At 39.3% G+C, this 27,753-nt stretch overlaps 1 protein-coding gene across 2 annotated transcripts in view; it reads left to right on the top strand.

Moving 5' to 3' along the window:
- LOC142109368 (B2 bradykinin receptor-like) overlaps positions 1–20,074 on the top strand; it is a 30,432-nt gene extending 10,358 nt beyond the window's left edge. The window contains exons 1-2 of one of the 2 annotated variants that reach the window (XM_075193528.1): positions 5,933–5,990; positions 14,579–20,074. In XM_075193528.1, the coding sequence (XP_075049629.1) occupies positions 14,592–15,698 (1,107 nt within the window). In that variant the 5' untranslated portion in view covers positions 5,933–5,990; positions 14,579–14,591 and the 3' untranslated portion in view covers positions 15,699–20,074. Of the gene's footprint in view, positions 1–5,932; positions 5,991–14,578 lie in introns of those variants that run through there. The other variant, XM_075193527.1, reaches the window with a different exon arrangement.
- Positions 20,075–27,753: the final 7,679 nt, after the last annotated feature.

Below are 27,753 nucleotides of genomic sequence, written 5' to 3'. Positions count from 1 at the left end.
TTTACATTTTTAACATACAGATACCCCAGCTCTAATTGTCAAGATCATTTCTCTGGTATCGCCAGATATTTGAAAATATTCTTGTAGGGATTTAATAAACAATGTTTTAAGTCCTCAATGTGGAAGCTATTCTCAAAGGGCATTTGGGGTTGTATCGTGTGGGGCAAATCATGTGAGGGCAGGTCCATATGCATTGATTGGAGAGGCAAGCTGTCATGCGGGGTATTTCAATTACAGAATTGGGCATTATGGTTTTGGTATATGATATATGTAAACTATGCTAAAGACGGAGTTATCTTTTCATTTGTCAACGTTTACATGGGGATCATTGATATGATTTGATTGTTTGTTTGTTTTTTGTTACTCTGTGTTTGTGCGTCACAAGACCTGATTGTGGTGGGACAAACAAATCCTTATTGAAGTGGACCCACCGCCTACACACCATGGAGGCAGTCAGGGGCCCAAAGTGCATCAGTGCTCTTAGTAGTTACTAGAGTGTTTATAAGCTGCGTTCTGATGTGTACTTGTCCAGCCCCTAAAATGGCTGCCTCCATTGTGTGTCAGTGACAAGGTACACGGTGTAAACAGGAAATTGCATATGTATTTTGAAACATGTATTTTTGCAATTCCTTGTAATGAAACAATGCGGCTTTGATTTGCAAAGTAACATTCAGCAGTGATGTCAAATTTGCAATGCGCAGTTGTCAGAAATCCAGAATAACATTTAACGCAGATATTTCAAACACCTATAAATGCTTCATTCAGTTAGAATGTGCCCTGATTAGACTGTGTGTAATAAGAACAGGTAGAATAACAACATAATTACACTGACTTATTTGTCAAGCCTCCCCTATACATGATAACAGAAAGTCAGGACACCCCTGTGATATAACGAGATCGCTTGGTCTGTTAAAGACATTTGTTGCTTTCTTTGCATTCCAAGTTACATATTCCAGTGAGAAATGGATTTCCCATGTAAACATTGTCTTTGCCCTGTGCGGGTAGCCAGTAACACTCAGATAATTCTGCCAGCTGAGACATCGCTGCAGTTTGTTGTGACATAATTCCGGGAAATGTGTCAGCCTAAGTTTCTATAAAAATATTGGGAATTCCATGAGGGTTTTTATATTGTTTCTCATATTGAGGAGGGGGGGGGCATTTCTCTTGTGAGGAGAGGTGAGTATCTAATTTCACGAGGCAGAATGCAGGGGTGCATTCAGGGGCAGTTCTTGTCTTTACTTCCTTGTCACGTGTTGCCTATGTGAAGCAGAGAGTAAGTGAAGAAAAGATTTATTTGATCCAGCGATCACCACTGTACACCTCAATACTCTACAGTCAGAGAAGTTACAAGGGGATAAGTCCGTGATGCTGGGAAGTCATCCAGATATTTCCTGCAGAACCTGGACTAGCTCCTCAGCATCCTTAGTGTTTCTCCGTCACTGGCAGACTCCTCAGAGGAAGAGCGCAGTGATTACGTTATTTACTGACCAATCACAATATGCTTCCTCCTGGTGTAAGTGTATTGCCCAGCCTCATATATACAGCTTGTGTAGTGACATAACAGCAACCCGCAAGTAGCAAAAATTGAGATTTTGTAACTGATGGTAGCTGGTAGATTAAACACAATTGCCCCTTATGTTGTTTTGCTTATTAAAAACCCTAAAATAAATGTTCTGTGCCTGCATCACTTTAGAAAGACGGGAATCTGCTCTGCGCCAAAAGTCAAAATTTCAGAGTTCTGCCTTCTCATTAACAAATACTCTCGAGCAAACATAAAATCCTAATGGTGGTGTACGTCACGATTTGCGTAGGTGCACCTAGATTTCCACTAAAGCATATAGGTTTGCAGAAGAGCAACGGCGAACCCAGTTTTATGGAGCAGAGCAAAAATGACGTAAGATTATTAAAATGAGACGACAGAATGGTTCATTCTGTGCAGAATGGAGAACGGCCTGATTCACTCCGTAAAAACTCTTGATTCTGTAAATGAACTTCAATCCTTTTTTAATAAGGGCTTAAGAAAGTTACTTAACCAACAAGGAAAATCAGCATTTATTGCCAGCAACTGACTGTTGCTTACATTGGATGCAACTTTATCACAATACCTGACAAACCCATCACTAATATTCAGAGAGCTAGAAAGCTGAAATCTGTCACCCAGCCTTTTAGAACGTGGCAATGAACATTCTACAGAAAATTATTTTCCATAGGCAATGCATTTCAGTGGGAGGAGGAAGCCCATTGAAATGCATTGTTCATAGAAATGAATGGGTAAAACTCAGCCAATCACAAGAAACACTTACATGCTGGCCGCTCGTAATTGGGTGAACAGGTACTGCCCTGAAAACAATGGGGCTTGTAGTAATACAAGGGTAATCCACCGTGGAACTTTTCCAGAGTGCGCCAGCATATCCAAACAATTAATGGCTGCCAGGCTTGCTGTGATGTGTAGTTCCACAATAGTATTTTATATCTTTTTAGTTTTACATACATATCTATATATATATATATATATATATATTTACATTTTCCAATGCTAAAAAAACAGGAGTTTTGGTCAACATGGGCCTTGGAACGATCTCTCCTGTAGTTTTACAACGTGAGTTACAGACAGAGGGCCTGATTCATTAAGGATCTTAACTTGAGAAACTTTTTATTTCAGTCTCCTGGACAAAACCATGTTGTTACAATGCAAGGGGTGAAAATTAGGATTTTGTTTTGCACATAAGTTAAATATTGACTGTTTTTTCATGTAGCACACAAATACATGATAGCTTATTTGTACACTGAAATTTAAAGTTGATATTTGTGTGCTACATGAAAAAACAGTCAGTATTTAACTTATGTGCAAAACAAAATCCTAATTTGCACCCCTTGCATTGTGACATGGTTTTGTCCAGGAGACTGAGATAAGAAGTTTCTCAAGTTAAGATCCTTAATGAATCAGGCCCAGAGTTGCAACAAATACAGCAAGTTTGAAATTCAATCTCTTTCACCTATTCACCTTACTTAATGCTGCATATTATATTCTGCGATCCTTCTAATGATACATTTTATATATGAGTTATTCCGTGCACAAAGCAATGATAAGAGGAGGAATGTACCTCCAGCTGTGCAGGACAGTGATAGATTAATGCATCAGATACACGTATCTGGAATACTAGTATGAGGAGGAGTAACATCTCCGTCTATACACACAGTATTGCACATAGCTCCGTGCATGCATTGCTCACATTCCTCTTCATTAGAACACATGTTGCTGTTAACAGCAAATGAGCTTCAGAAACACGTTAACTATGACACAAAGGGCTGCAAACTGGGCCTAATTTCATTTTAAAAAAGCCGCCCATAAAATCGCTATTAGGCATAATATCATCATCACCATCAACATTTATTTATATATAATGCCAGCAAATTCCACAGCGCTTTACAATACTGCAATCAATATAAAACAGCAGGTCTCTGTGGGCAGTCGCAGCGCAAATTGTCTGAATTTTTACACTTGGCAAACTGGGGCAAGTTCAACTCAGCATCCAGCGCTTTGCCTATCAAACGAAATGTAACCGCCTTCTAATTTACACTTGAGAATACATTATCTCATATATAATTCATAGCGTATAACGTTAATGTCTGGGATGCTTAATGGATGAAGCAATCTGGAGGAAATGCATATCTTACGTATATTTACATTTTTCTTGCTGGGAATAGAGCATTTTAGACAGTTTACAGATCCTCTGTTATATCGCAGAGATTACCAAACGCTGTCTATGTTTATTAATTCACAGGCCCCAGTTGATAATAAAATGGTTTGGAAATAAATTTTATTGATTTTATGATGCTTTGAATAAGGCGCATACTGAAACTGCTTTTAAAAGTTGTACTTGTGTATAGCGGACTCTAGCTGGCTCTCAGAAGGGCTCCTGATTCACGTGCGTACAGGGGGGTTTCTGGGCAATGCGAAACCCCCCCCCAGTGCGAGCCTGAAATGATGGACTGCTTTCCTCAGTGGACACTTATTCATATCAGTTTCACTGGGATGAGGGGATTAAAATGCTCAATATTCAAACATGTAATCCCAAAGAGGTGCTGGCTTTTTATTGTCTCAAGATGGAATTTAACCAAGAAAGGAAGACTGTAAATTTCGTGTAAGAATTATTAATTCATGTATGAATAAGTTATAAATACAGTCGGTATTTTATACGGACCTACACTGGTCGGACACACTACGATCCCGCTGCTCAACTATAGCCGAGTGACGGTATCCTTGTCCAATGTGGCCACGAACTTGTCCGCGTCATGTTGAATCCTCTTCTCTACGGCGAGCCTGTCATGGCCGACATACGGCGCTGTTACTGCGCTGGAGTAGCCCAACAGAAATCCAACTCACCTGCGGCATGTCCCGGCATTTTATTCGTGGTTATGGCGGTCTGAAGTCAAAGTAAGTAGAATGCTGCGGGTGAGTTTAATATCTGGTTATATTTTAGGCAGTGCAGCATGGCATCCATAGTGTTTGTCAAATATGACCGGCTCGCCATGGCGAGGAGAGAAAGAAACGAGAAAGTATGTACATTTTTATATAGAAGACCCCCACATAGGCAAACCTGTGGGGGGGGGGGGGGGGGGGGGTTTCCTAGTGCCTGGAAACCCCCCTCCGAGCCTGGGGCACTGTATAATTGAGGTGGCTGGACCCTGCTCCCGCTTCACACAGCTCTGCTTGAAAAGAGAGAGCTGCGTGCACCTAACAGTAGTGTATGCAGCATTGCCCATGTATATTATGGGGATAGGAAGAGTTGGAGAGCAGCCAGGCACTGTCTAAAATTATAGCCACGCCCCCATGCATGCTGGTCACGCCCACTAGCGGTGTGGTGTGGAAACTCCCCCTCTACAAATCCTGCATTTGCCCCTGCCCCACATAGTAAATAATAATATATAAATCTTGGGTAGAACGGTCCCTGGAGCAGATACCCGCTACAGAACATGCTCCACCTTTCCGGAGTACTTTTCTTTTATATTTAATATTTTTAACTTTCTTTTGTATTTTGTTTTGATTTTTTGTCCCCTCATTGAATACAGTTACTGTGCAGCAAGTACAGGAAATGTTTAATAATGGTGCTGTAAGGTCAACAGCGGATCAACGAAAAAGGAAATAATTCATCAGACACCCAAAAAATTTCCAAGAAAACCTTAGACTCTGACGTAAACTTGGAAGTGTATAAAGTGAACGGTGGACGGCTATAGGGACAAATGTCATCATAAATATAGTTTAATTCATTGTAGACATAACCCTTAGGAGCAGATAGTTAACTATTTTGCGTTGATAATATCTTAAATATATATTTCATTGTTGCACATTAAAATGCTCTGTATAGATGGAACTAAAGTAAAAGAATAACAACATTAGTTTTAATGACCCTGGATGTGCTTTATTTAGCTTTATCAGAGAGGAGTAAAATAACTTGGCCCCTTAAAATAATATTTCAAGTGTGTGGCTTCAAGTTGCGATGAGCATCAGGCAAACAAAAAGGGGTCCCTTTAATTGGGTCGTTAAGGACTAATGAGAGGCTTGCACAATCCTGGGTCTATAATGATATTTAGATAAACGGGAAGATTCCTAATTTACAGCTATGACTTGGCTCTTGGTAAATGTTATTATTTTTCAAATCTATTCTAAGCAAAACTTTATTTAAGAAAATAAAATAGATACAATGTTACTGCCCTGGCATTGCTATTGCATAATTTGCTCCTATAAAGTACAAGATAAGATAAGCTTATTAAACTGACCCAGGGTTGAGTCATTGGCTGCACTTTCACTATCTGTGGGATTTCCTAACACACGTTGCTTAACTCACCACAGACCGAAGCTCCACATGACTAAGTAATAACATTTACATAACACTAATTGAATAGAAATGCCGCATTCATCCAGCCGTGGTGGGAGCAATCTGATGTGTAAATATTCCAAGATACATTCATCACGATATTCACAAGAGGTATTTTATAGGTTTATTTTTCTTGCAATGACAAATATACCATCGAACAGATAAACCTTTTATTTTACGGAATAACTGTGCGTGCAGCAATGCAAACTGTGCTCCAGTGTTATCCTTAGATGTGTTGTTGGTCGAGGGGAGTGTATAGTGGTAGGGAACAGTCCATGGGAGTCTGTATATAGTAGTACAAGTTGGTATCATCAGTGTCTCTGTGTCTGTCTGTGTGTATGTTACAGAATTTAGACTGTAAGCTCCAATGGGGCAGGGACTGATGTGAGTGAGTTCTCTGTACAGCGCTGCGGAATCAGTGGCGCTATATAAATAAATGATGATGATGATGATGATGTTACAGACTATAATACAGAAAATTCCTACATTTATCAATAGACATTTGCTTCCACGTACATTTTATACCGTCTCTATAAACCTGCTACATCAATTACATCTGATAGTCTGACTAGATTGTAGGATGTACAATATTTAAACCATAATACTCACCTTCTATAAAACATTTATTAGGATGTTATTAATGTCTTCTGTAGATAAAATACTTATTTTACAGTTGCTCCTGATTACAAACACGTGTTCTAGCTTCATACACAGCGTCATCACCAGTAATCGGCACTTACACCCGACCTGTAGCTGGAGCCAGTGATATTGACACCCTTACTGTACATTGACTATGTGCATCGCCCCTTCCCCTTTCGTTCCATCCCTGAAATCGCAGACTGTAGGAAGGGTCCATTGCGCTTGAAGATTAACTGAACGTTGCAGCTTTCTCTATCGTATGGTTCGTATTTGGGCATGCGCAGAGCGATCTTATTCAAAATATGGCACGTATCGGCACTTAGATTCCTTAATGATTCAGGCCTGTACTGAAAATGGCATCCAATATGCATAACAAGAGAAGTGGTAATGTGTGCATGTGTTTAAACACATAATACGATAAGATATCCTGAATTACCCCCAGCACTGATAGAGGAGTTGTACTGTGCAGTTGCCGATACATACTGTAATGACTAAGAATAGATACTAGGAATTATATATAGCACACAGAGTGACAGGAGTGGCACTGTGCAGTTATCCCTGGAAACAGTACAACGCACACTGAGAACTACATCCAGTACACAGAATAAGGGAAGTGGTACTGTGCAGAATACACCAATGGTCAATATATAAAGAGAGATAAAATGTAGTTTCTGGTTTTATAACCGTCAGCAGCGGAACATTTATAATGTCCAGTAGGTTCCGCTGATGTTCAGTTGCACAAACCTCAGTGTTCTAATGATCTTTATCTTTATTTCTGCAGTTATCTAATATAAATATCCACAACTCTTCTCTAAGAGCTTAAATTCTCCATTCCTGTCCATGTGGCCTCGGGTCCCCGGTCCCTGGACACAATCCAGTCTGTGCTTTTAATTTTACTTGTGGTCAAATCTTTGTCCTAAACACTAGGGGCCTGATTCATTAAGGTTCTTAAATGAAGAGGATTCTCAATTCAGTCTCCTGGACAAAACCATGTTACAATGGAAGGGGTGCAAATAAGTGTTCTGTTTTACACATAAGTTAAATACTGACTGTTTTTTCATGTAACACACAAATATCAACTTTAAATTTCAGTGTACAAATAAGCTATCAAATATTTCTGTGTTACATGAAAAAACAGTCAGTATTTAACTTATGTGTAAAACAGAACACTTATTTGCACCCCTTCCATTGTAACATGGTTTTGTCCAGGAGACTGAAATGAGTATCCTCTTCATTTGAGATCCTTAATGAATCAGGCCCCAGATAACATGTAACCGAGGATTTGTAGAGAAATTATTACCTCTCTTCCGCCATACAATCTTTACAGCCTGTCGCTGTAACATAAATAATCATTTTCAATTCACTAGGAAACTGTAACAGCACCGAGGCATCCTGAGGCACTAAGTGCCTCACTGGTTCCTACAAACTAGGGTGTATAAGTGACAGGTGCACTTTTAAGGGGCAGATTTGATTACCCGCGAGGTCCCGCCGGACATCGCTAGTGCGGTACAGAAATCTCCGCTCATCTTTCCTCGCATCTCTGTGGGGACATGAGGGAAAATGAGCAGAGATTTAAGAAAAAAACTCAGACGCCATGTCTCTCCACGTCACCTCGCGGATAATTTAATCTGCCCCTTAAAGTTACGTTTTGTGATCTCTCTGTAAAAAAGAAGTACATTTGAGAAGAACCTAAAAAGGAAGATACTGTTTTGTATATAACTAAACATTTACACAATAATAGAGCTTATTAATATAAATAAGAAAATATTACTTTTTATTTTTTAAAACATATTGTGCAAACTGCAAATATATGCTGTAAATGAAACCAACCAATCAGAGATTAGCCTTTAACTGTCTATTATTGTCTGATCAATGAAAACAGACATCTGATTGGTTGCTTTGGGTAACGGTAGATTGTTGTTCTTTATTAAATAAGCCACTGAATATTTTGGGAATATACTAATATAAGCATAGAGCGCAGGCAGGGATAGTTGACGCTCTGTCATAGTTTGACACCATGTACAAATCCTCACTGCAAAGCGCTATTCCTGTATTATATGAACATTCATCTAAACATACCACCCAGAACTGTAATTGTTCCTATATAAAGATGAAACAACATGTAAATATATATATAAATATATATATATATATATATATATATATATATATATATATATATATATATGTGTACAGTATGTACATATATTATAATTCATAAGCGATGTTCATACAGTATATGTATAAACTCCTGTAAATAATATCTGTATAACAGAGTTCTAGGGGTACATGTATTAAGCTGTGAATTTCTGGAGGGTTTGCAACGTGAAGATTCTAGTTATCATTTATTGAGTACATTCTACAAAGTGATAACTAGAATCTGATTGGTTGCTATAGGCAACATCTCCAAACCCGCCGGAAACTCGCAGCTTGATACATTTACCCGCTGATCTTATTGCTTATCGGCGGTTTCTGAATTGATCACTAGGATTAGTTGTGTAATATACTGTATGTAGGGATTACGTTTTTCAGTTTTAAAAGAAGAAGCCAGACAAAAAACCCTTTGGAGACTGTCCTGTTTTTCTTTTGTTAAAATCAAAAAACAAAACATAATCAGATTTCCAGTCAAGATCCCACTGCAGTATTTGGGGATCTTTCACACTCTCCACCAGCACTCTAATATGTCCCCCTCCTAGCACCCCTGCTCTGCTCTTACACAGAGACCAGATACACTTCTCCGCTATAATCACAGTGGTATATCTTCCATGGTGTACGCAGACACCCCCCCCAATCTGGCCAAATATCAACCATTCTGCCCCAATTCACCGGGCTGCTTCCTTTTTTTGTTAATGGGAAAACAGTACTGTTCTGTAAAAGCCATGCCTGTTGTTGGGTATGATTTCTAGCCCTAGAGAAGATCTTCGCTGTCTATAAAATGTTGGGTAACTATATAAAAAGAAAATTAAAATTCTGTTGCAAGTTTGGTTATCCCCTCTCCAAACCCCATTAAAATCCTGCAATGGTGGCGCAGCACGGTGGCTCAGTGGTTAGCACTAATGTCTCAAAGAGCTGGAATCATGAGTTTGATTCCTGACCATGGCCTTAACTGTGTGGAATTTGTATGTTCTCCCCGTGTTTGCGTGGGTTTCCTCCCACACAAAAACATACTGGCAGTTAATTGGCCGCTATCAAATTGACTTTAGTCTGTCTGTCTGTCTGTGTGTGTGTGTATGTTAGGGAATTTAGACTGTAAGCTCCAATGGAGCTGGGACTGATGTGAGTGACAGACATTCTCTGCACGCGCTGCGGAATTGGTGGCGCTATATAAATAAATGATGATGATGGTGGCCTAGAATGTTTGGTGTTTGAATGTTCAGGAAATTCAGTACTTGTTTGGCTTTGTGAGAAAAACATTTGGATCAGAGGTTAAGTGCAACACAAGTGTATAACAATGACAAGCTCCGTGTGACCTCGAAGAAGGACCTTGTCTTCCTGTGACTACATCTCTCCTTCACATTGGTGACTAAATGCAGTAAAGTTTGTTTCTTATGCAATATGTCGGGTAATGCATGTACATTGTATTGTAATTACTTCTCACAATAGTAAAGTAGGAAGTGAATTTCCTTTTTCTTGCATTTCAGGGTTCAGATAGTTAATGGGCTATTTACAGTTGTTTTGGAAGACAGACATTGTTTTACCAGGTGGGTGTTACAATGTCATTGTGTTGGTATAATGTTGCAGTATTTAGTTGCTCTGGTATATACCGCTGCTGTTATTCTTCCTATAGCTGAGGCAGCAGCCGTGTGAGCTGAACCAATAGTCACGTAGATTATCAATGCCCTGGGGATTAGCCTGAGGTCTCATAGACATTCAGTAAGCCCACAAAATTCTGCCCACACAGTGGGTCTGATTCATTAAGGGATGTAAACGAGGATTAATTACTCTGCGGATACAGAGAACCGGACCATACGCTGCAGAACACAGCAACATATAGTTCATCCATTCATTTGAGCGCAGAGGACCCTTACTGCGGCAGAGCAGGGCGGGGAACGGGCGTATGCACGTAGTCACTGTACAGGAAGGGCGAGCTAAGCTCAAGTGCACGCAGCAGCGTTCAACACAAGCTCTGGGCAGCTCTTCAGCCGTATATCTTGCTGCAGTTACAGGTCTAGTCTAAGTGTATTTTAAATAGAGAGGTTCACAGACCCCCGTGTTTTGGTTTTGGTTTTGAATCTGTATTGACTTCATGCTTTGGTTTTGGTTTTGACAAAACCGCCCTTGAGTGTTTTGGTTTTGGATCGCAATTTTTTTCTAAAATCACTATTTTTTGGGGGGTAAAATCTCATAATTTGACTTTTTTTATCCCTACATTCTTGTTAACCTCAATAACATTAATTTCCAATCATTTCCAGTCAATTTTTGTCAAGTGACAAGAACACTGCTACCCCTCCTGTTTCTGTATGAGCAATGTCACTGAGCAATGTCACTGGAGACTGGAGAGTGACAAGAACACTGCTACCCATCCTGTTTCTGTGTGAGCAATGTCACTGGAGACTGGAGAGTGACAAGAACACTGCTACCCATCCTGTTTCTGTATGAGCAATGGCACTGAGCAATGTCACTGGAGACTGGAGAGTGACAAGAACACTGCTACCCATCCTGTTTCTGTATGAGCAATGTCACTGGAGACTGGAGAGTGACAAGAACACTGCTATCAATTAAATTTCTGTATTCAAAAAATATTTTTATTCAAAATATATGCATTCCATTTTCATGTACACTGCAGGGGTATTATTACAAATAGAACAGCAGATGTGAAGCCTTGATAGCCAAGACCTCAATCACATAGAAATTGGGGATCAAGAAAGTCTAATTTCCTTTTTTACTCCATGTATGTTCTAATGATGGATGTTTTTCTGTTAAATATGAACTTTCTACGCAGGAAGTGGTAAAGGGCATCTTCAAACGTGTATTCTGGGCCCTTTTGTAATGCTAAATTGGTTCTGCGAAGTAGTTAAGGAAAGCAAGATTTTCTAACTAATGGTTTTCAATGTCCCTAACGATTAAAAGAGAAAGTGTTTAACTTGTCATTTCTCAAATGCACTTAGCACTCTCCCCTTGTCAATCTTAACTAATCATTCAGCATTCTTCACTCATAGCTCATTACTCATCACTCAAAACTTATATCTCATCACTCATCCATTGTCCCTCATGGCTCATCATCACTCTTCCCTTGTCCCTCATGACACATCCCTTGTCCCTCATCACTCTTCCCTTGTCCCTCATGACACATCCCTTGTCCCTCATCACTCTTCCCTTGTCCCTCATGACACATCCCTTGTCCCTCATCACTCTTCCTTTGTCCCTCATGAAACATCCCTTGTCTCTGATCACTCTTCCCTTGTCTCTCATCACTTAAGTAAAATATTAATTTAAGAAAATCCCAATCCTATGTTGCGCATGCACAATAAAGACTCCATGACAGTATCCAGAGTCTTCATTAAAAGAAAAAGTAATCGCAGAGACAGCCTCCTATCGGACGTGCTCTCCCGACAAGACTTGTATATTAAATTGAGCCGGAATGTCGAAGACATTAAGGTCGTTGCGAAGACAGGTGATACTGAACGGGGCAAAAACCCATTAATTATTAAATATGACCCAAAGAGAGATCAACGGGCTCCAGAGGAGCAGAAACCTTGAACATGTTGAAGGTAAAAGGAGAATATTAATTTCTAAATTCCCTTTGATGGTGGATCAAGACCACAACAACCAGTTCACTATGACAGACTAACTATACGTAATAACAGATTTTTATTTTTGCTCCCTTCTTCCTCCAATAATTTGAAATTCCCCATTAAGCTGATAACCCCTAGGGATAGATTTAGACAAATGACCGGTCTCTGTATGATTGTGTAATATAACAGAGGACATAACAGAGTAATTTTCTCTCCATTGTACCCTGCAACGGTCATGTAAACATGAAAAAATTCTGTATTTCCAGTAAATTATGTTGCATTACTGTAAATGTAATGTAGTTACTGACTGTTAAGCTGGTTTTCCAGATGGTCCTGGACAACAGCTGAATGATGCAGATCTAATTAGACATTAAGTTACACTTTTCTCACTAAGGGCTCGATTTAGAGTGCATTTGCGCATCACGTGACATTTGACGCACTGCACACTGCTCACATACTCAACCTGCACCAGTAGCTTGAGCTGCACGTATGTATAAACTCCAGGTGGCGTTCAGTACTGTAAGAGCGCGGAACCAGGACGCCACTGACCTCTGCCCGTATTTAGGGCTTGAGTTGTGCCTGAAATGTGTATTTTGTCGCTGGACTTTTTGCGCCTACACTTAGTAGGAACAAGTTATACACCTGCCATAGAGAAGAGCTGTCTCATCGGTTAGGTCAGCAACGTTTCATCCTTATGCGCAATTCTACTCTAAATACCGGTGAATGTAATTAAATTGCGTCAGTGCAAAAACATGAGCATAACGTCCGTTTCAGAAGTGCTTTTATTGTTTTATCGAGATCTCTAAATTTGCAAATGTTGCTCTGTTTGGTTTGAGGACCAGGTTGTTTTATGTCTTGTTTACATGAATCGGATTTAAGTCACAATCTGTGGGTGTTTTAATTGGCTTTTTGTGGGAAAAGTTATGCATAAATAATGCCGTTGACGGTCATGGTTGGTATGGAGCTATTGCACAATCACGTTATTTCCGTGTCCAAAAATCATTATTTACTGAGGAATAATATTTCTTATAAAGGCTGCTGAGTGGTGTGTACACTGTGGGAGTTTAACCCAGACCTGAGGCCAAAGGGTCAGTCCAGTGCACAAACAAGTAAAAGATTTATAACTCTCAGTTTATTCACATCCTGGGAAAAAAAATACATTTTTAATATCACTTACAAGATTTATACAACGATGATAAATCAACTGCAAGAATCAAACCACTGGCACAATGTACATTCTATATCCCCGAGTACTGGGCGCCCAATTCTAGTGCCCCGAGAGTCCTCTTGTAAACCTTCATGTCTGCCGTTTTGCAACGCTTGTTACAAAGGACAGTGTTACTGGCGTGCACACGTTATCCATGGTTTAATGTACATTGTAGGCACGTCTAGGAAAGGACACAGATGAAAAAAGAGGAACCAGTGTGACTCAGAGAGGAGATTGGGACAGTTACATGGATGCATTAGGTTGGGTGTTATAGGTGGGAATAGGGTAAGGGCTAATAAAGAGATGGATTTTCAGAGAGTGTTTAAAGATTTGAAGGCTGTGGGAAAGTCTGATTGAGCATGGTAGGGAATTTCATAAATGGGGAGCAGCACGGGAGAAGTCTTGTAGGCGGGAGTGAGAGGTGGTTCTCTAGAGACGAGACAGGGCGCAGGTCAGAGGTAGATCTAAATGAGATTTGAGATGTATGAAGGATTGTGGTGTTGAGGGTTTGCAGGTAAAGGGGAGTAATTTGAATTGGATTCTGGAGGACGCAGAGCCAGTGTAGGAATTGGCAGAGTGATGCAGCAGACGTGGAGCGGTGAGAGAAGACTATCAGTCTTGCCTCAGCATTTAAGATGGATTGAATTGGGGATAAATGGGAGTGGGGAATGCCAGATAGGAGGAGGTTGCAGTAGTCAAGGCGGGAGATGATGAGTGGACAAAAGTTTTAGTAGCATCTTGGGTAAGAGAAGAATGTATTCATTGACCCGACAACGACACACCAATGGGTTTATTTTGTCATCAGTAAATTATAAAAATGAAACGTCTCTCCGCATCCCCAAAGTCGGCATGGTCATAGATAATATAGGTATAAGTTATTGGATATGTCTAACAGATATAATGTACAGGAAGGTGGAGCATTCACAGCTTAGGTCTCACTCTCTTGTATTGCTCCTGTTCCCTGATCCAACCCTGATATTAACAAAGATTATTTACATTTAATACTTAATACCAACTAACGTTGTTACTTATATTAACAGCATAACACAAAAAGTTTGTGTGCATTGGAAACTGTCTAAAATCCTGTAACTGATTCATTTTATTTTGCATTCTTCTAGGTAACAGCACCAAATGGAAATTAATTTGAAAAACTTGACCATGACAACTGGAGTTCCCACCACTGCAAGTTTGCTGGATTACACCACCGAGGGGTTGGAGACCTGCCTTGAAACAGAAAGCCTTGGCTGGTTGTATGCCTACCAACCAGCTTGTATGTGGTTCATTTTTGCCTTGGGCTTCATAGAAAACTTGTTTGTCATCTCGGTTTTTCTGCTACATAAAAACCGCTGCACAGTGGCCGAGATCTACCTGGGGAACATGGCGGCTGCAGATTTGCTTTTGGTCAGTGGGTTGCCCTTCTGGGCTATTTATATTTCTAACAAATTCTACTGGCCATTTGGCAGCTTCCTCTGCGTCACGGTCAATTCCCTGATTCAACTGAATCTGTTCAGCAGCATCTACTTCCTCATGATGGTCAGCATTGACCGGTATTTGGCTTTAGTGAAGACAATGTCCTTTGGCCGAATGAGAAGAACTGGATGTGCCAAGATGAACTGTGCCATCATTTGGATCTTCGCAATAGTTGCAAGTTTGCCCAAAGTCGTGTTCCGAAGAGTGGAATTTGTCCCTAGCTTAAATACTACCGCCTGTCTTATAATGCCCCCCTCCGACAACTGGCATCCTGTCTCGAACATTATTATGAACATCTTTGGCTTCTTAATTCCAGTCATTGTCATCGCATTCTGCACTGTCCAGATTATATGCGTCCTGAGGAATAACACAATGCAGCAATTCAAGGAAATCAACAATGAAAAGAAAGCCACCTGGTTGGTTCTATCTGTGCTCTTGGTGTTTATAATTTGCTGGCTCCCGTTCCATATTTTCGTCTTTATCGACACTCTGGATATGTTCGCAGTTTTCCATAAATGTTCCATCAGTCATTTCAATGAGATTGGAAACCAAATTTCTTCCTACATTGGTTACAGCAATAGTTGCCTCAACCCCCTTCTCTACGTCATGGTCGGGAATCACTTCCGAAAGAAGGCAAAAGAGGTCTACTGGCAACTCCTATCAAAAATAAGACCGCCAAAAAATGCATCCCTACCAATGAATTACTCAGCAGTCACCGTACGGACCTCGATTTCTATGGGGCAACAAAATAATATTTTGAGGCGATGACACTCATCTTTGCTACAGTATGAAGCAACGCACTGTCTTGCCAGAAAAAAACATTTTTTTTGGGGGGGAAAATACTGAACATAACGTGTCTTGGAATAAGCTGCCGTTATTTATTTTCTGTGTTATCTTTTTGTTTATAGATAGATCGCTGATGTTTTTCACAATGACTGTGTTACCCAGATGTTTCTTGTACAATTTCCATATTTGGTCGGACAACGAAATGTCTCCACTAGATGAAAGGAATAAGAATTGCAGCTGGAGAGTTTGACACTTATAAAATATAAATTGTATTTGTGTCATTCTAGGTTCTGTGATTTCTCAGCTAAGTTTAGTGTCCTACTGTCAAGTGAGCATGTAGACAGGAATCTTAGAGTTCCTCACATCTATTTTGGTGGCACGAAGACATAATTAAGCAAATTGTGGATTTCCTTCCAGGTGATGACACCTAAAGAACTGGTAGGACTCTTTTCTTAAAGAGTAGGCTTATCATCAGAACTGAAATAAAATGTGTCCCTCTTAATATTATTATACATTTAGAAAAATGTATATACTGGGAAAATGATATTACTAAGCCGGCTTTTGTTCTGTTTATACAGGACTTTAGGTATACTAACAATTACTGAGGTATGATTACTATGTATATATCAGGAAGCAAGTTGTTTTTTTAATGTGTTACAGAAACTGATTACCTATAATATATATTATCTATAAGCACCATACAGAATCGGATTGTTTCTTTTTCATATTGGTTTTTGCAGAGCACACGTTTTACTTGGTGTATTATGAATTTGCAGGTTATAAGTTTGATTGTCTCACTAGGAATGAAAAAATATGTCCATCTTATATTATCTTATGTTTCTATCCTCTTTTCAAGGTTTCCATGCAAAATAATCACACACCAGGATTAGCTCCAAATTGGTTGTCTTCCGCCTTTACCTCTAACGATCTGTAGTTCTTAAGCAAAACTCTGTTCCCGCAAATAATTTTTTACAGTAACGGAAGTCCTGTTATTCTTGCTCACATCCATGTATCTAATTTACAACCAAACTTTGATGGCTGTCACTGTGTCACTCAACACTTACAACAAATCTGTACCTGGTACAAGTGATACAACTGCAAACAACGTAGCTGAGAGATGCCAGAAGCTTGATACACTACCCAATGCTATATTTAAGGTTAGACCAGTAACAGAAGCGGGTCAGGTTAGGACTAAGTATCAAGAAAATTCACTGAATGTTTGAACAACAAACACACCTGAATATCTATATATCACCTTCATACATCTAGGGCACTGAGGAAACAAAAACACTCGAAAGCGAATTAATCAACATTTCTTAAGATTTGTTTTACATAGCGTTGCATGCTACATTTTTTACACCGAGTTTGACTCCCCTCCCACCAATATGGGACATACAATCTCTAACACCTATTTTGCTGTGCCTTATATGAACAAGGGGCATGATTTATTAAGGATCTTAAATGAAGAGGTATCTTATTTCAGTCTCCGGGACAAAACCATGTTACATTGCAAGGGGTTCAAAATAGTGTTCTGTTTTGCACATAAGTTAAATACTGACTGTTTTTTCATGTAGCACACAAATATCAACTTTAAATTTCAGTGTACAAATAAGCTATCAAGTATGTGTGTGCTACATGAAAAAACAGTCAGTATTTAACTTATGTGCAAAACAGAACACTATTTTGCACCCCTTGCAATGTAACATGGTTTTGTCCTGGAGACTGAAATAAGATACCTCTTCATTTAAGATCCTTAATGAATCAGGCCCAAGGTTCTCAATGTGAGGCTTTTAACCATTGCTTTACTTGTTTTTATTATTATGCATGAGATTTGGATTGCCATTATTTTGTTCGTTATATAGGCACATTGTTCTCTGAGCAATAAAACACCAATTGTCCCATTTTTAACAAAAGCTACGTCAGCTGATTAATTAAAAACAGACATTTTACTCTGCAGATCGTCTTCTGGATAAACAAAAGTACAAGTTTACGAAAAGTTGCAGTTGGTGGGTCTGCGTATGTAAACAATTAGTTTCTTTATAACCAACAGGGATTTTCATTGCTGTGATCATTTTATACAACTAATTCAGTTTCACAACAAGGACTTAACCTTTGTACACTCACACCTCATCTACATCCTGATCTCTTCACTGTGCAGAATTCAGTGATTCTCTCTGTGCTGTTCAGCCTTGTAAAGGATCTAAAATTCCCACAATGCTCTGAATCTAAGTGGTTCCAGCCTAATACAAGCCATGCTGGAGAAGGAGGCAGAATCTAAGATGTAGATTGATTTAAATACGTTATTTTACGAAAATAATTTCCAAATATCTATCAAAGTTTAAAGTGCTTATAAGGTTTTGTTAACGGGGTAAATGTCTTTTTTGCCGTTTAAATATATACATCCGGGAATGTTGATATATAAAACGACACTTCATCTTTGATCCCTCTTTGTTGTATAGCAATCCTTTTATATACAACTTAAATTTATAACAAATTTTTTCTGTAATATAAATATATACAAATAAACAAATCTCATTGCTACATTAAAAAAATATAACACTATTATCTGAACACTTGCTGGATGTGCATTGGACAAGACCATTTTAAACTGCTAGTTTGTGTTTTTTCTTTTATATACTGTTTAATGGAAACGATGCAAACAACGCAGATAAAGGTTACAGTCAGGAAGTAGAAACAAACATACAAAACTATTTTGTAAAAACCCCAAAACAAAAACATACATACAACCAGAAAAAGGTTTAAAAGTATAACTAAAATAAAAGTTTCATTTTAATATAGCGTCCGGGCACTTAATATTTGTAAACCGCATTGGTTTTCCTGCACCATGACCGCAATTAAGATGAATTCCTGTATTCCCTGCAATGACTTCCAATACTAACAGGATGTCTGCTATACATGGGGGAAAATGCATCCCCCTTTATTAAAATCATCTCAAATATCAATCGTCCTGATACGCTCCTGAAATTTTTAAGCATAGATATTAGTAGCTTTTATTTAAAGCAAATCAAATAATCGTTTAACCATAATTGCGTTTTTAAATTGAGCTTATGACCCATCTAAATCTACATTGGCATCTCATAAAAAAAAAAAAAGTCTAAATGACCAAACTAATTCAACAGGCTTTCCCAAGAACAACAAACAAGCTACTTTAGTTTTTGAACACTAGAATTGTATCAATCCTGCCTGTTCCTCTTACTTGAAAAGAGCAAATTGTTATGCTAGATATACAATCAGACGAAGACTCAATTTCTGAACTCTAGGACGTATACAATATGGTTAATTTATATTCCTTTGTATAGAAAATGTTCATTTGTGTTGGCGGGTTTGCTAATCTGTTTCAGCGGCCAGCCCACATCACTGATCTATTATATGCAAACACAGATCTCGTAACTTCATAAAACGCAGGGTAAAGATCATTTACGGTAAACAAAGGTAATAACAGCCTGTGAGCTGTAATGGAATGTTATGACACAAACGGACTGCGCAGTCGTAGGCAGCAAGCAGGTTAAATAAATGTAAATAAATGTCACATATGTCATTTTAACTCTAATAATCATGGAAATGCTTATTATGTACACAAATATAAATGTGCATGTTTATTTGTGTAAAGGGGAGAACGTGGGTGTAGGTTTGGCACTTCACTATTGAGTAACTGGTGTTTTAGAACAAGAAACTTTTATGTCCTGCATAAAATCTTGCATGTGTGCAGTTATCTTTTTATTTTTAATATGCAATCCAATTAATTTGTGTCATAAAAGCCATGTGTGAAATTGTAAAGGCAATTAATACAATCTGGAATCAAACTCTAATGTGCCTGGGTAGTTTAATCTGTATATAGTTCTGTCTGTTGCAATTGGGTACATAACAGCCGTACATAAAATCTTAAAAGGTTTACATATATGTTTTTAAGTTGCAAGGGTAAGAAATGAAGGAGTAGAATAATCAGTAATACATTGATTTTGTTAAAATCATTGACTGATTAACAAGTTTGTCATTCTTTATTTCCAAGACCACAGGCAGATGCCAGTCTTCTTTTTCAGCTACTAGAATTTCCACTGAATCCGTCTCCTCCTACTTGCTGAAATGTATTCTGTCTTCTATGTAACTGTTAAAATGTACGATCCTTTCACTAAAGTCCTTCACCCGCTAACATTCATTTTACAGTCAAGCAGTTGGTGAGTTTAATATGTACATGATGATTCAGCCAGAAATGTGTATATGTATATTTGTGTATGATTAATGGTATGAATAAGTGGATACTAATTACATTAGTTTGACTCATTGTATGTAAACAATGTTGGTGCTGTATAAATAAATTATTGAATTTCTTTCACTGCACACAATGTCTTGTGATTCTTTACCCCTAGAGCAGTAAACAGTATAGTAGATGAAAAAACTCCCTACTTTCTGCACAGAGGTGATCGAAACGTATACATATTAAAAATATTATTATTGAAATGAATATAGAGATCCATCCAGGTCAACCTCTTATAAATTCTAATTGTGTTGATCCAGAGGAAGATAAAGAACCCTCAGTGTGACAGTGGCCAATTTAGCCTCACAGGGAGAAACAAAATTCCTTTCATACCCCAAAATGGAAATTGTATACCTCTCCTGAATCAATCACACCCACAATGTCCTTTACTAATTATAGCTACAGATCCCATTTTTTGTAAGAGGCATCCAAACTATTTTTAAAATCTGTTAGTAACTTTTATTTTCCCAATCAGCACCTAATGTGGCCAAGAATTCCACAGCTTAACCACCCTTACTATAAAGAAGCCTTCCTGATTCTCATCTGTCTTCCATTTCTTTAGACAAATATTTGCAATGATAACAAACCCTATTGTTCTAACCTTTGTTATCATGTTGGTTCCCTTTATTAATGAAGTTGCCAATGTCTGAGTCCTCTCTAGTTTCTTCTTGTCCTTCATACATTGGAGGTGCTCAAGTCTTTATAAGATATTACACATGTGGACTAACTAGTGACTTATAAATAGAGCATTTAGAACATATTCAACCCGTTCTCTACCAATGTACATACTTTCGCTACAACATATGTACCAGACCAGTACTAGATGCTATGGCAACATTTAATTATATAAAATTTTGCTTTCAAGATCCGGTTTAAAACTTTTACATAAAAACTAATCCTATTTGTTAGGCATGATCAGTCTCTTATAAAACCCTGTTGAGATTGTATCAATTTAGCTTTACAGTACATTTCAAAATTGCATTCCTTCACATAATTTACCCATGACAGAAGTCAGGCTCACAGTCTTTAAGTTCCTGGATTTGATTTCTTTCCTTTTTATATATATATACTGGTTCCACGTCTGCGTTCCAACAAACTGTGGTACTGACCCAGCTATAAGGGGGTCTATAAATATAAGAAATAGTGGTCTTTCAATAACTGAACTTAGTTCCTTTAGCTCACATGGGTGGCAATCATCTGTCTTAATCCCTTTTAGGCACAACTGCACCATCTCCTATATTAGGTCCTGCAGCATTTAATGTTGTGTAAAGGCTATTGCTACCTTGTTATTATATCTTGGAGATATGATAGGCTGCATACTGGTGCCAACCACAAAATGGCTGCCTCCACTGTGTTTAGATGACAGGTCTACCTTTAAGCTGTAAATTAAACTTTTTCCTGTATGTTTCTTACTATTTTTGTTTAACAAAAACAACTTCCCTTTCTATAAACATTGGTCAGGTCAGCTTTTTAACATTGTATATATCAGCTGTTCTCAGTATACGGCAATGAAGGGATGTGTGCTGTGCGTGCGAGTGCGATGTGAAAGTTCTGTTAGACAAAATTAAGTACAAAGACAGGTTAGAAAATAATATGTTGGATTCGCCATGTTAGTTTCTGCTCGGTATTTACCAGACGCAAATCTTCAAGACGCCTGCAAACTCGACTTGGTACAGGATTACCACAACTTGGAATAACTGCTAATGTATTTTACTTTTTGCACTGTACTAAAGATATTTCCCAATCTTGTGCTTCTTTGAACTGCAGATTCCTCAACCAGAACACCAGCACCTGCATAGAAGGGGGACCCAGCTGGAGATTTCTTCCAAACATCTCATGGATTTATATTACACGGAATACAGTGACGGGAGGGTCTGCTACTGAAACTGGTCTCATTTAGATAGGATTGTTTAGACAAGTGCTCACTGAGTTTTCTCTATCGTAAATACAGCAGTTATTTGTTTGGAGAAGCGGTAGAAACGTACATTCCCCAAAACAAGATTCAAGCCCCGAGAGCCTACTTTTCATACTGTTACCATAAAATCACTAAAGAGGACTCTGTTTCCCTGTCAGAACATTATCTTCCTGTTCTATGATCAGTCATGGTCTGATGGTCTGATGAATAGATTTACTGCTGCTGGCACCTTTTTAAATAGGGAAGACTTTCACTTTTTTCTTAAAGGGCAATTTCATCTTGAAATAATATCGGTAATAAAGCTGTGTCCCGGAAATGGAGTTTCTGTGAATCCTAGTAACGGTATCATGGTGGGATGAAAGCTATGTTTTCAATAATTGTGGAAAGAAACCACATCTACAAGCATGCGTTGCAGTATAACAGTATCGGGCATTGTACCGTGTCATAATCACCAAGTTGTTAGTGTTGAAAACTGTCTGCACAGAAGAGACAGTTGCAGAGAAGGAAATATAGGCTGAATTGTGAAAGAGGAGGGGGAGAACTCCAAACTAAGGCTGGATAATTGTCTATAAGGCTGGGTACTGTCACGAGCCGTAGCGGCTCCCCGGCGCCGCCGCGACTCTCTGCTCCAGCTTCCGTCACTTCCGGCTTGTCCCGGCCGTTGCCACGGTCGGGACGCTCTCAGTCTGTATCGCCCCGGCATCCAGGACAGCCGGGCACGTGCGCAAATTAAGTAATAGCCTCAGGTGGCTAATTATCCTCCTGTGGCCAAACGTTTTCATTGGTTCATACTAGTACTTAGGGCAGGAAGGGGCAAAGCCTCCCTACCGGTTATAGTCCCTGCTACCCTGCATACTTCTCCTGCTCTGTTGTTGCTCCTGTTATTTCTATTTATCGTTGCTGACCCCTTGCCTGGATACTGACACCGTTGTTTTGCCTGTGACCCTTGACCTCTTGCCTGGATACTGACGCTGCCGTATTGCCTGTGTCCTGTTTAACCCCTGGCCTGGACCTAGACGCTACTGTATTGCCGGCGACCCTCAAAACCTTTTCCGGGATCTTCACTCCACCTCTGTGTGAACACCTGCGGTACGTTCTCAGGTTATCAGCTCCTACTACTAGAGTACAAGACCTGGGGGCATCAGAGTACCTGTGAGCGCATCTAGCTCTATGGGAAAAGCGGCTCTTATAGGCGAAGACCTCTGAAGCAGTTCTAGGAGTTGATACCTGTGGCGTGAGCCGTAACAGGTACACACTACAGGTAATTTCTCCCAATGAGGTATCATTAGCGATTTGAATGCATAAACACTGCAGAATTGGAATGACATTGTTCCACCATTTTTAGTTCAGTTTAAAAATCAAAAAAAACGATATGATGAACTTTGAAACAATAATCAATAATTATTGCAGTATACACGCTAATGTGAAATAGGGGCAAACGGTCGTTTATCGTGTGATTTCCCGATAATCAGCTGAAAACCCTGTAGAGGTTACCCAGTCTTACCCAGGGTAAACAAACTCAACAGAATTACTCACTCTGTCGTGAGCTATGTAAAGCATTGTGAATAGACTACAGGTATCAGAATCATTGATTGCTGGATCAAACCAGCACCAGCTCAGACCAAAACCACAGAAAGACTGAGTTCCCATGAAATTAGGCCCCCGTCACGATTTGCTTATGCTTTTTCAGCAAACTTTAAATGCAAACGATGTACAAGATTAGCATAATTTCTAGATATGTAGACATACACAAGTAGGTAAAATTCCAGCGCAGCATATTTAAACAAATTGAAAATGTTATTTCTCATCCAAAGTTCTGTGCAGAACTCCAAAGTTGTAGCTTTTAAAATTATTATATCCTAAAATACAAGTTTCTTTATGTGAAAGAAAAATCTGCAACACGAATACGTTGTAGATTACTTAAGAGAATGACAGTTGATGCAAAATAGCTGGTGGTGGATTTGCTGTCCAAAAGCAGTTACTGTCAGATTGAGATGTAGTGGGAGCACTGAACGGAGTTCCCGGAACTATTTCAGTTTTCACGACTGTACTAGCCCGCGGGATCTGGCATTATCTTGCAAAAAAAAAACCAAAAATCCATTCACAGATGCACTGATGCCGGAAAGAGACGCACCCTATCAGATATTAGAAGGCTCTACTTTTGTCAAGGAACCCAATGTGTGCCACAATTAAACATCTCACACCATCACCTGTCTGTATGCAGTCCCAGACTTAGACCAAACCAATGTCTGTTCAATCCCCCTACAACTTCTAAGGTCAGAGGTTGCCAAACTCCATCGGTGACAAGGTATGACGGAGTTGTGCGTTCTGATATACTTCTTTCAGAACAACTGTTGAACCTGAATGTTATACGACGGATTATAACAACAATACGTTAGACCATACTATTACAATAATGTTCAAAATCTATACATGAAAACATTTTATACATCCAAAACTTGAAGATGCACTAAAATCTAAAATACTATAAGAGCAATAAATGTTCATCTGAAACAACCTGTTTGAGTGATTTCAGTAGTAAAATGTTGATCCCAGTTCAAACTTCTTCAAAATCGGTAGAATCCTCTCTAGGGGACATATTTAACAATAACGGTATTTTTGGCACAATCATTTTCATTCCTTATCGCAATGATAATAAATGAAATATCGTGGCCATTTATGAAAAATATTCTGCTAGATCAGCAGTCACGATAAACGGCTGTCCCAGCGCACACACAGTTTACCTACCTCCTCTATGGTCACTAGCCGCGAAGTGGCCATCTTTCCGATATTGACCAGAGGAGAGAGCAGGAAGATGTGGAGAGGGATCCGAAGATCCCTCTACCGCCATGCTCTTCCCCTAGGCTTCAATGGCCAATGCCATCTTCGGATGACGTTAGCCATATCTTTGATTTTTGGAACTTGGTAAAGTTATGCTAAAAAGCATTCCCCATGGGGACTGCTTTTGTGTATGATAACAGCCCCATAATTATAAATAGCTAGGATTCTTAGTATCGTGGTTGACCCCTCAAAACGGCAGTTTTCGCGGGATTAGGACCTTCTAAAATAGGCCGACGAGCTGAATTAGGTTGCAACGAAATTCTACTAACAATGGTACTGACTTGAAACAAAGTCGTATGAAGTAAATTAGAGGCTGTAATGACCACACAGTGGCTACCAGGAAATCAGCAGATGATATTTCCCATCACTTCGTGTCTGCAAGGATACAGGTTCCGCCCGGAGCAAACAAGGCCGACGCGTTTCGTCTGTCAGACTCTTTCATAGATCTTTAGTCGAAATGCGCCACTCTTGTTTGCTCCGAGTGGAACCTATATCCTTGCAGATACCAAGTGACTGAAAATATCATCTGATCATCCCTAGTATGGCCATATTACGCCATACTAACTATCTTATCTTTACATTTACTGTGCATATATTAATTGAGCTTTCAGCGCTGTATAATTATTATTCCTCAGATTATAACACTATGTTATTGTGCAGTTGCACCAGGCCAATCTTCTTCTGCGCTGGCTGGATTTTGTTAGTGTGGTTGTCTGTTGTCAATACACCAATGATACTAGTGTCCCGGGTTAGGTAGGTATTTCCTGTCTCGGCAGGACCTCACCTGGGATCACCCCTTGTACTGACCCACTGGATTCATCACTCGCCCACAACTGCCATGGGCCCCACACCACACCCAATCAGCGACAGGCAATAAGGCACCCTCCTTATTGGAGGGATTAGCTGCGAGGGTCTCGCAGACAGATCACTGCTACGCGGCCTGTGAGATTACAGACAGATGGAGCTTGGGTCTTCTGTCCTGCAGTGAACTCCCAGTGACAGATGAAAATCAGTGTAAGACGGAAAACAGATCTTTCAGCCAGTACAAGCGCAGGCTGATGTCTGCTGTGCAAACCAGCGGGAGGGAAAGTTCTATAAAAGCAGGTTTTAGGATGCAATGTATATAAAAGGATACATAAAAAATATTCTCTTGAATTGAGTAACTCAAATAACAGTATTTTATGATAAAGCAGCACATTACATCACTGCCTGTCTGGAGTTTCTATATAGAACATACTCTTGTCACACAGCAAAGGGAAAAACCGCAGAGAAGTGGAATTTTTTTTAGAGGTTAAATAGTCACAAAGCGCTGGTCTGTTAAATATATTGTGTATTCTATCTAACCACTTGATACATACACTCTCTAGTACAGATTATACAGCACTAACTTACCCTGGGGCTCCGGTTTACGGTGGTCTGGACTAGAGATGAGCGGGCTCGGATATCTGAAAATTGGAGCCCACCAGAACGTTGCCGATCCGAGCCGGATCCGAGACAGATCCGGGTATTCCCGCCAATTGCAAAACTGAAACCGAGGCTCTGAGTCATAATCCCGCTGTCAGATCTCGCTATACTCGGATTCTATAAATTCCCCGCTAGTCGCCGCCATCTTCACTCGGGCATTGATCAGGGTAGAGGGAGGTTGTATTAGGTGGTCCTCTGTCCTGCTATATATCTCGTGCTGTGCTGTGCTGTGTCCTTCTAAGGGCATTGATATTTCCCCATTATTCCCAAGTTATAACAAATGTAAAAAAATAAAAAAAAAATAATTATAAAAAAAAGAAATTAAAAAAAAATATCCAAAAACAATCCTGCAGCATAAGTCCATTGGTACTGCAATATTACAAAGTTCACTGATTCAGCAGTATAAGTCCAGTTGGACTAAAAACAATATTGTGAGGTGTTCAGAATAGACTGGGAATAAGTGGAAATGATTGTTATTGAATGTTATTGAGGTTAATAATAGCGTAGGAGTGAAAATAAACCAAAAAAACTTGATTTTAACACTTTTTATGTTTTTTTCAAAATAAATCCGAATCCAAAACCTTAAATCCGAACCAAAACCTTTCGTCAGGTGTTTTGCGAAACAAATCCGAACCCAAAACCTCAAGCAAATCCGAATCCAAAACACAAAACACAAGACACCAAAAGTGGCCGGTGCACATCCCTAGTCTGGACATACTGTTTTCTATCTACAACGGGCATTCTCCACGTGTCAGAATCCCGACGCCACTGTGTCCCAACGAAGCAGCATAAATTGATTTTCGTTCTACACTGTTCATAGCCGATGACACGGCTGTATAAATGGCTTGCAGGTAGAATAGGGTTTATATTTACAAAATCCGTCTTTTGTGTCTATTTTGCACATTGGACCCGTAAAAAGATACACATAGGTGAAGTTTTCCATTAAACAAAGACGTGAGAGCACATAACAATATCTAGTTTATTTAAATAGATTAATGACTGGGGAGAGGGCCACACAATGTGTAGAGAGAGCAAATGACTCATTCAGTATAAATAAAGAGGGATTTAAAATACACAAAACCAAATCTATACAGTGCTTAATAACGGTTCAGGATCACGATGAGCATGGTATTTAGAATAGAAATTAGAGCTCTAGATAAAGTTTTAGGAGTCAGAGCAGGGATCCGTTGTTCTATTTTGAATGAATGTCGCTTTTTCCTAATTGTAAAGTGAATTGTTGAGCCAAAAAGGAAAAGGCACGATGTTGCAGTACCACGAATGGGCACTAGGTGGTGACAGCGCTCACACATTCATCACGGTCACTGGGAGAACATTGCCGGTCTCACGTACACTTCGGAGTTCTTCTTTAAGATCGCATATTATTGTGTATTTGAGTAACATGTAAAAATATATTCATTTGGACTCAACAGTGGGTTCTTTATACCCCATTCCTGAAATCTGCATAGAAATGATCCGAAGGACAGGTACTTAGTAAACAAGTCTATTTTTTGTGACTTGTGTCATGGACTTTTCCACAAACA

This window comes from Mixophyes fleayi, chromosome 12 (genome assembly GCF_038048845.1).
Source record: "Mixophyes fleayi isolate aMixFle1 chromosome 12, aMixFle1.hap1, whole genome shotgun sequence".
NCBI classification, from domain to species: domain Eukaryota; kingdom Metazoa; phylum Chordata; class Amphibia; order Anura; family Limnodynastidae; genus Mixophyes; species Mixophyes fleayi.
Note: the sequence above shows the minus strand (reverse complement) of the source record. Positions and strands in the feature narration are given on the sequence as shown.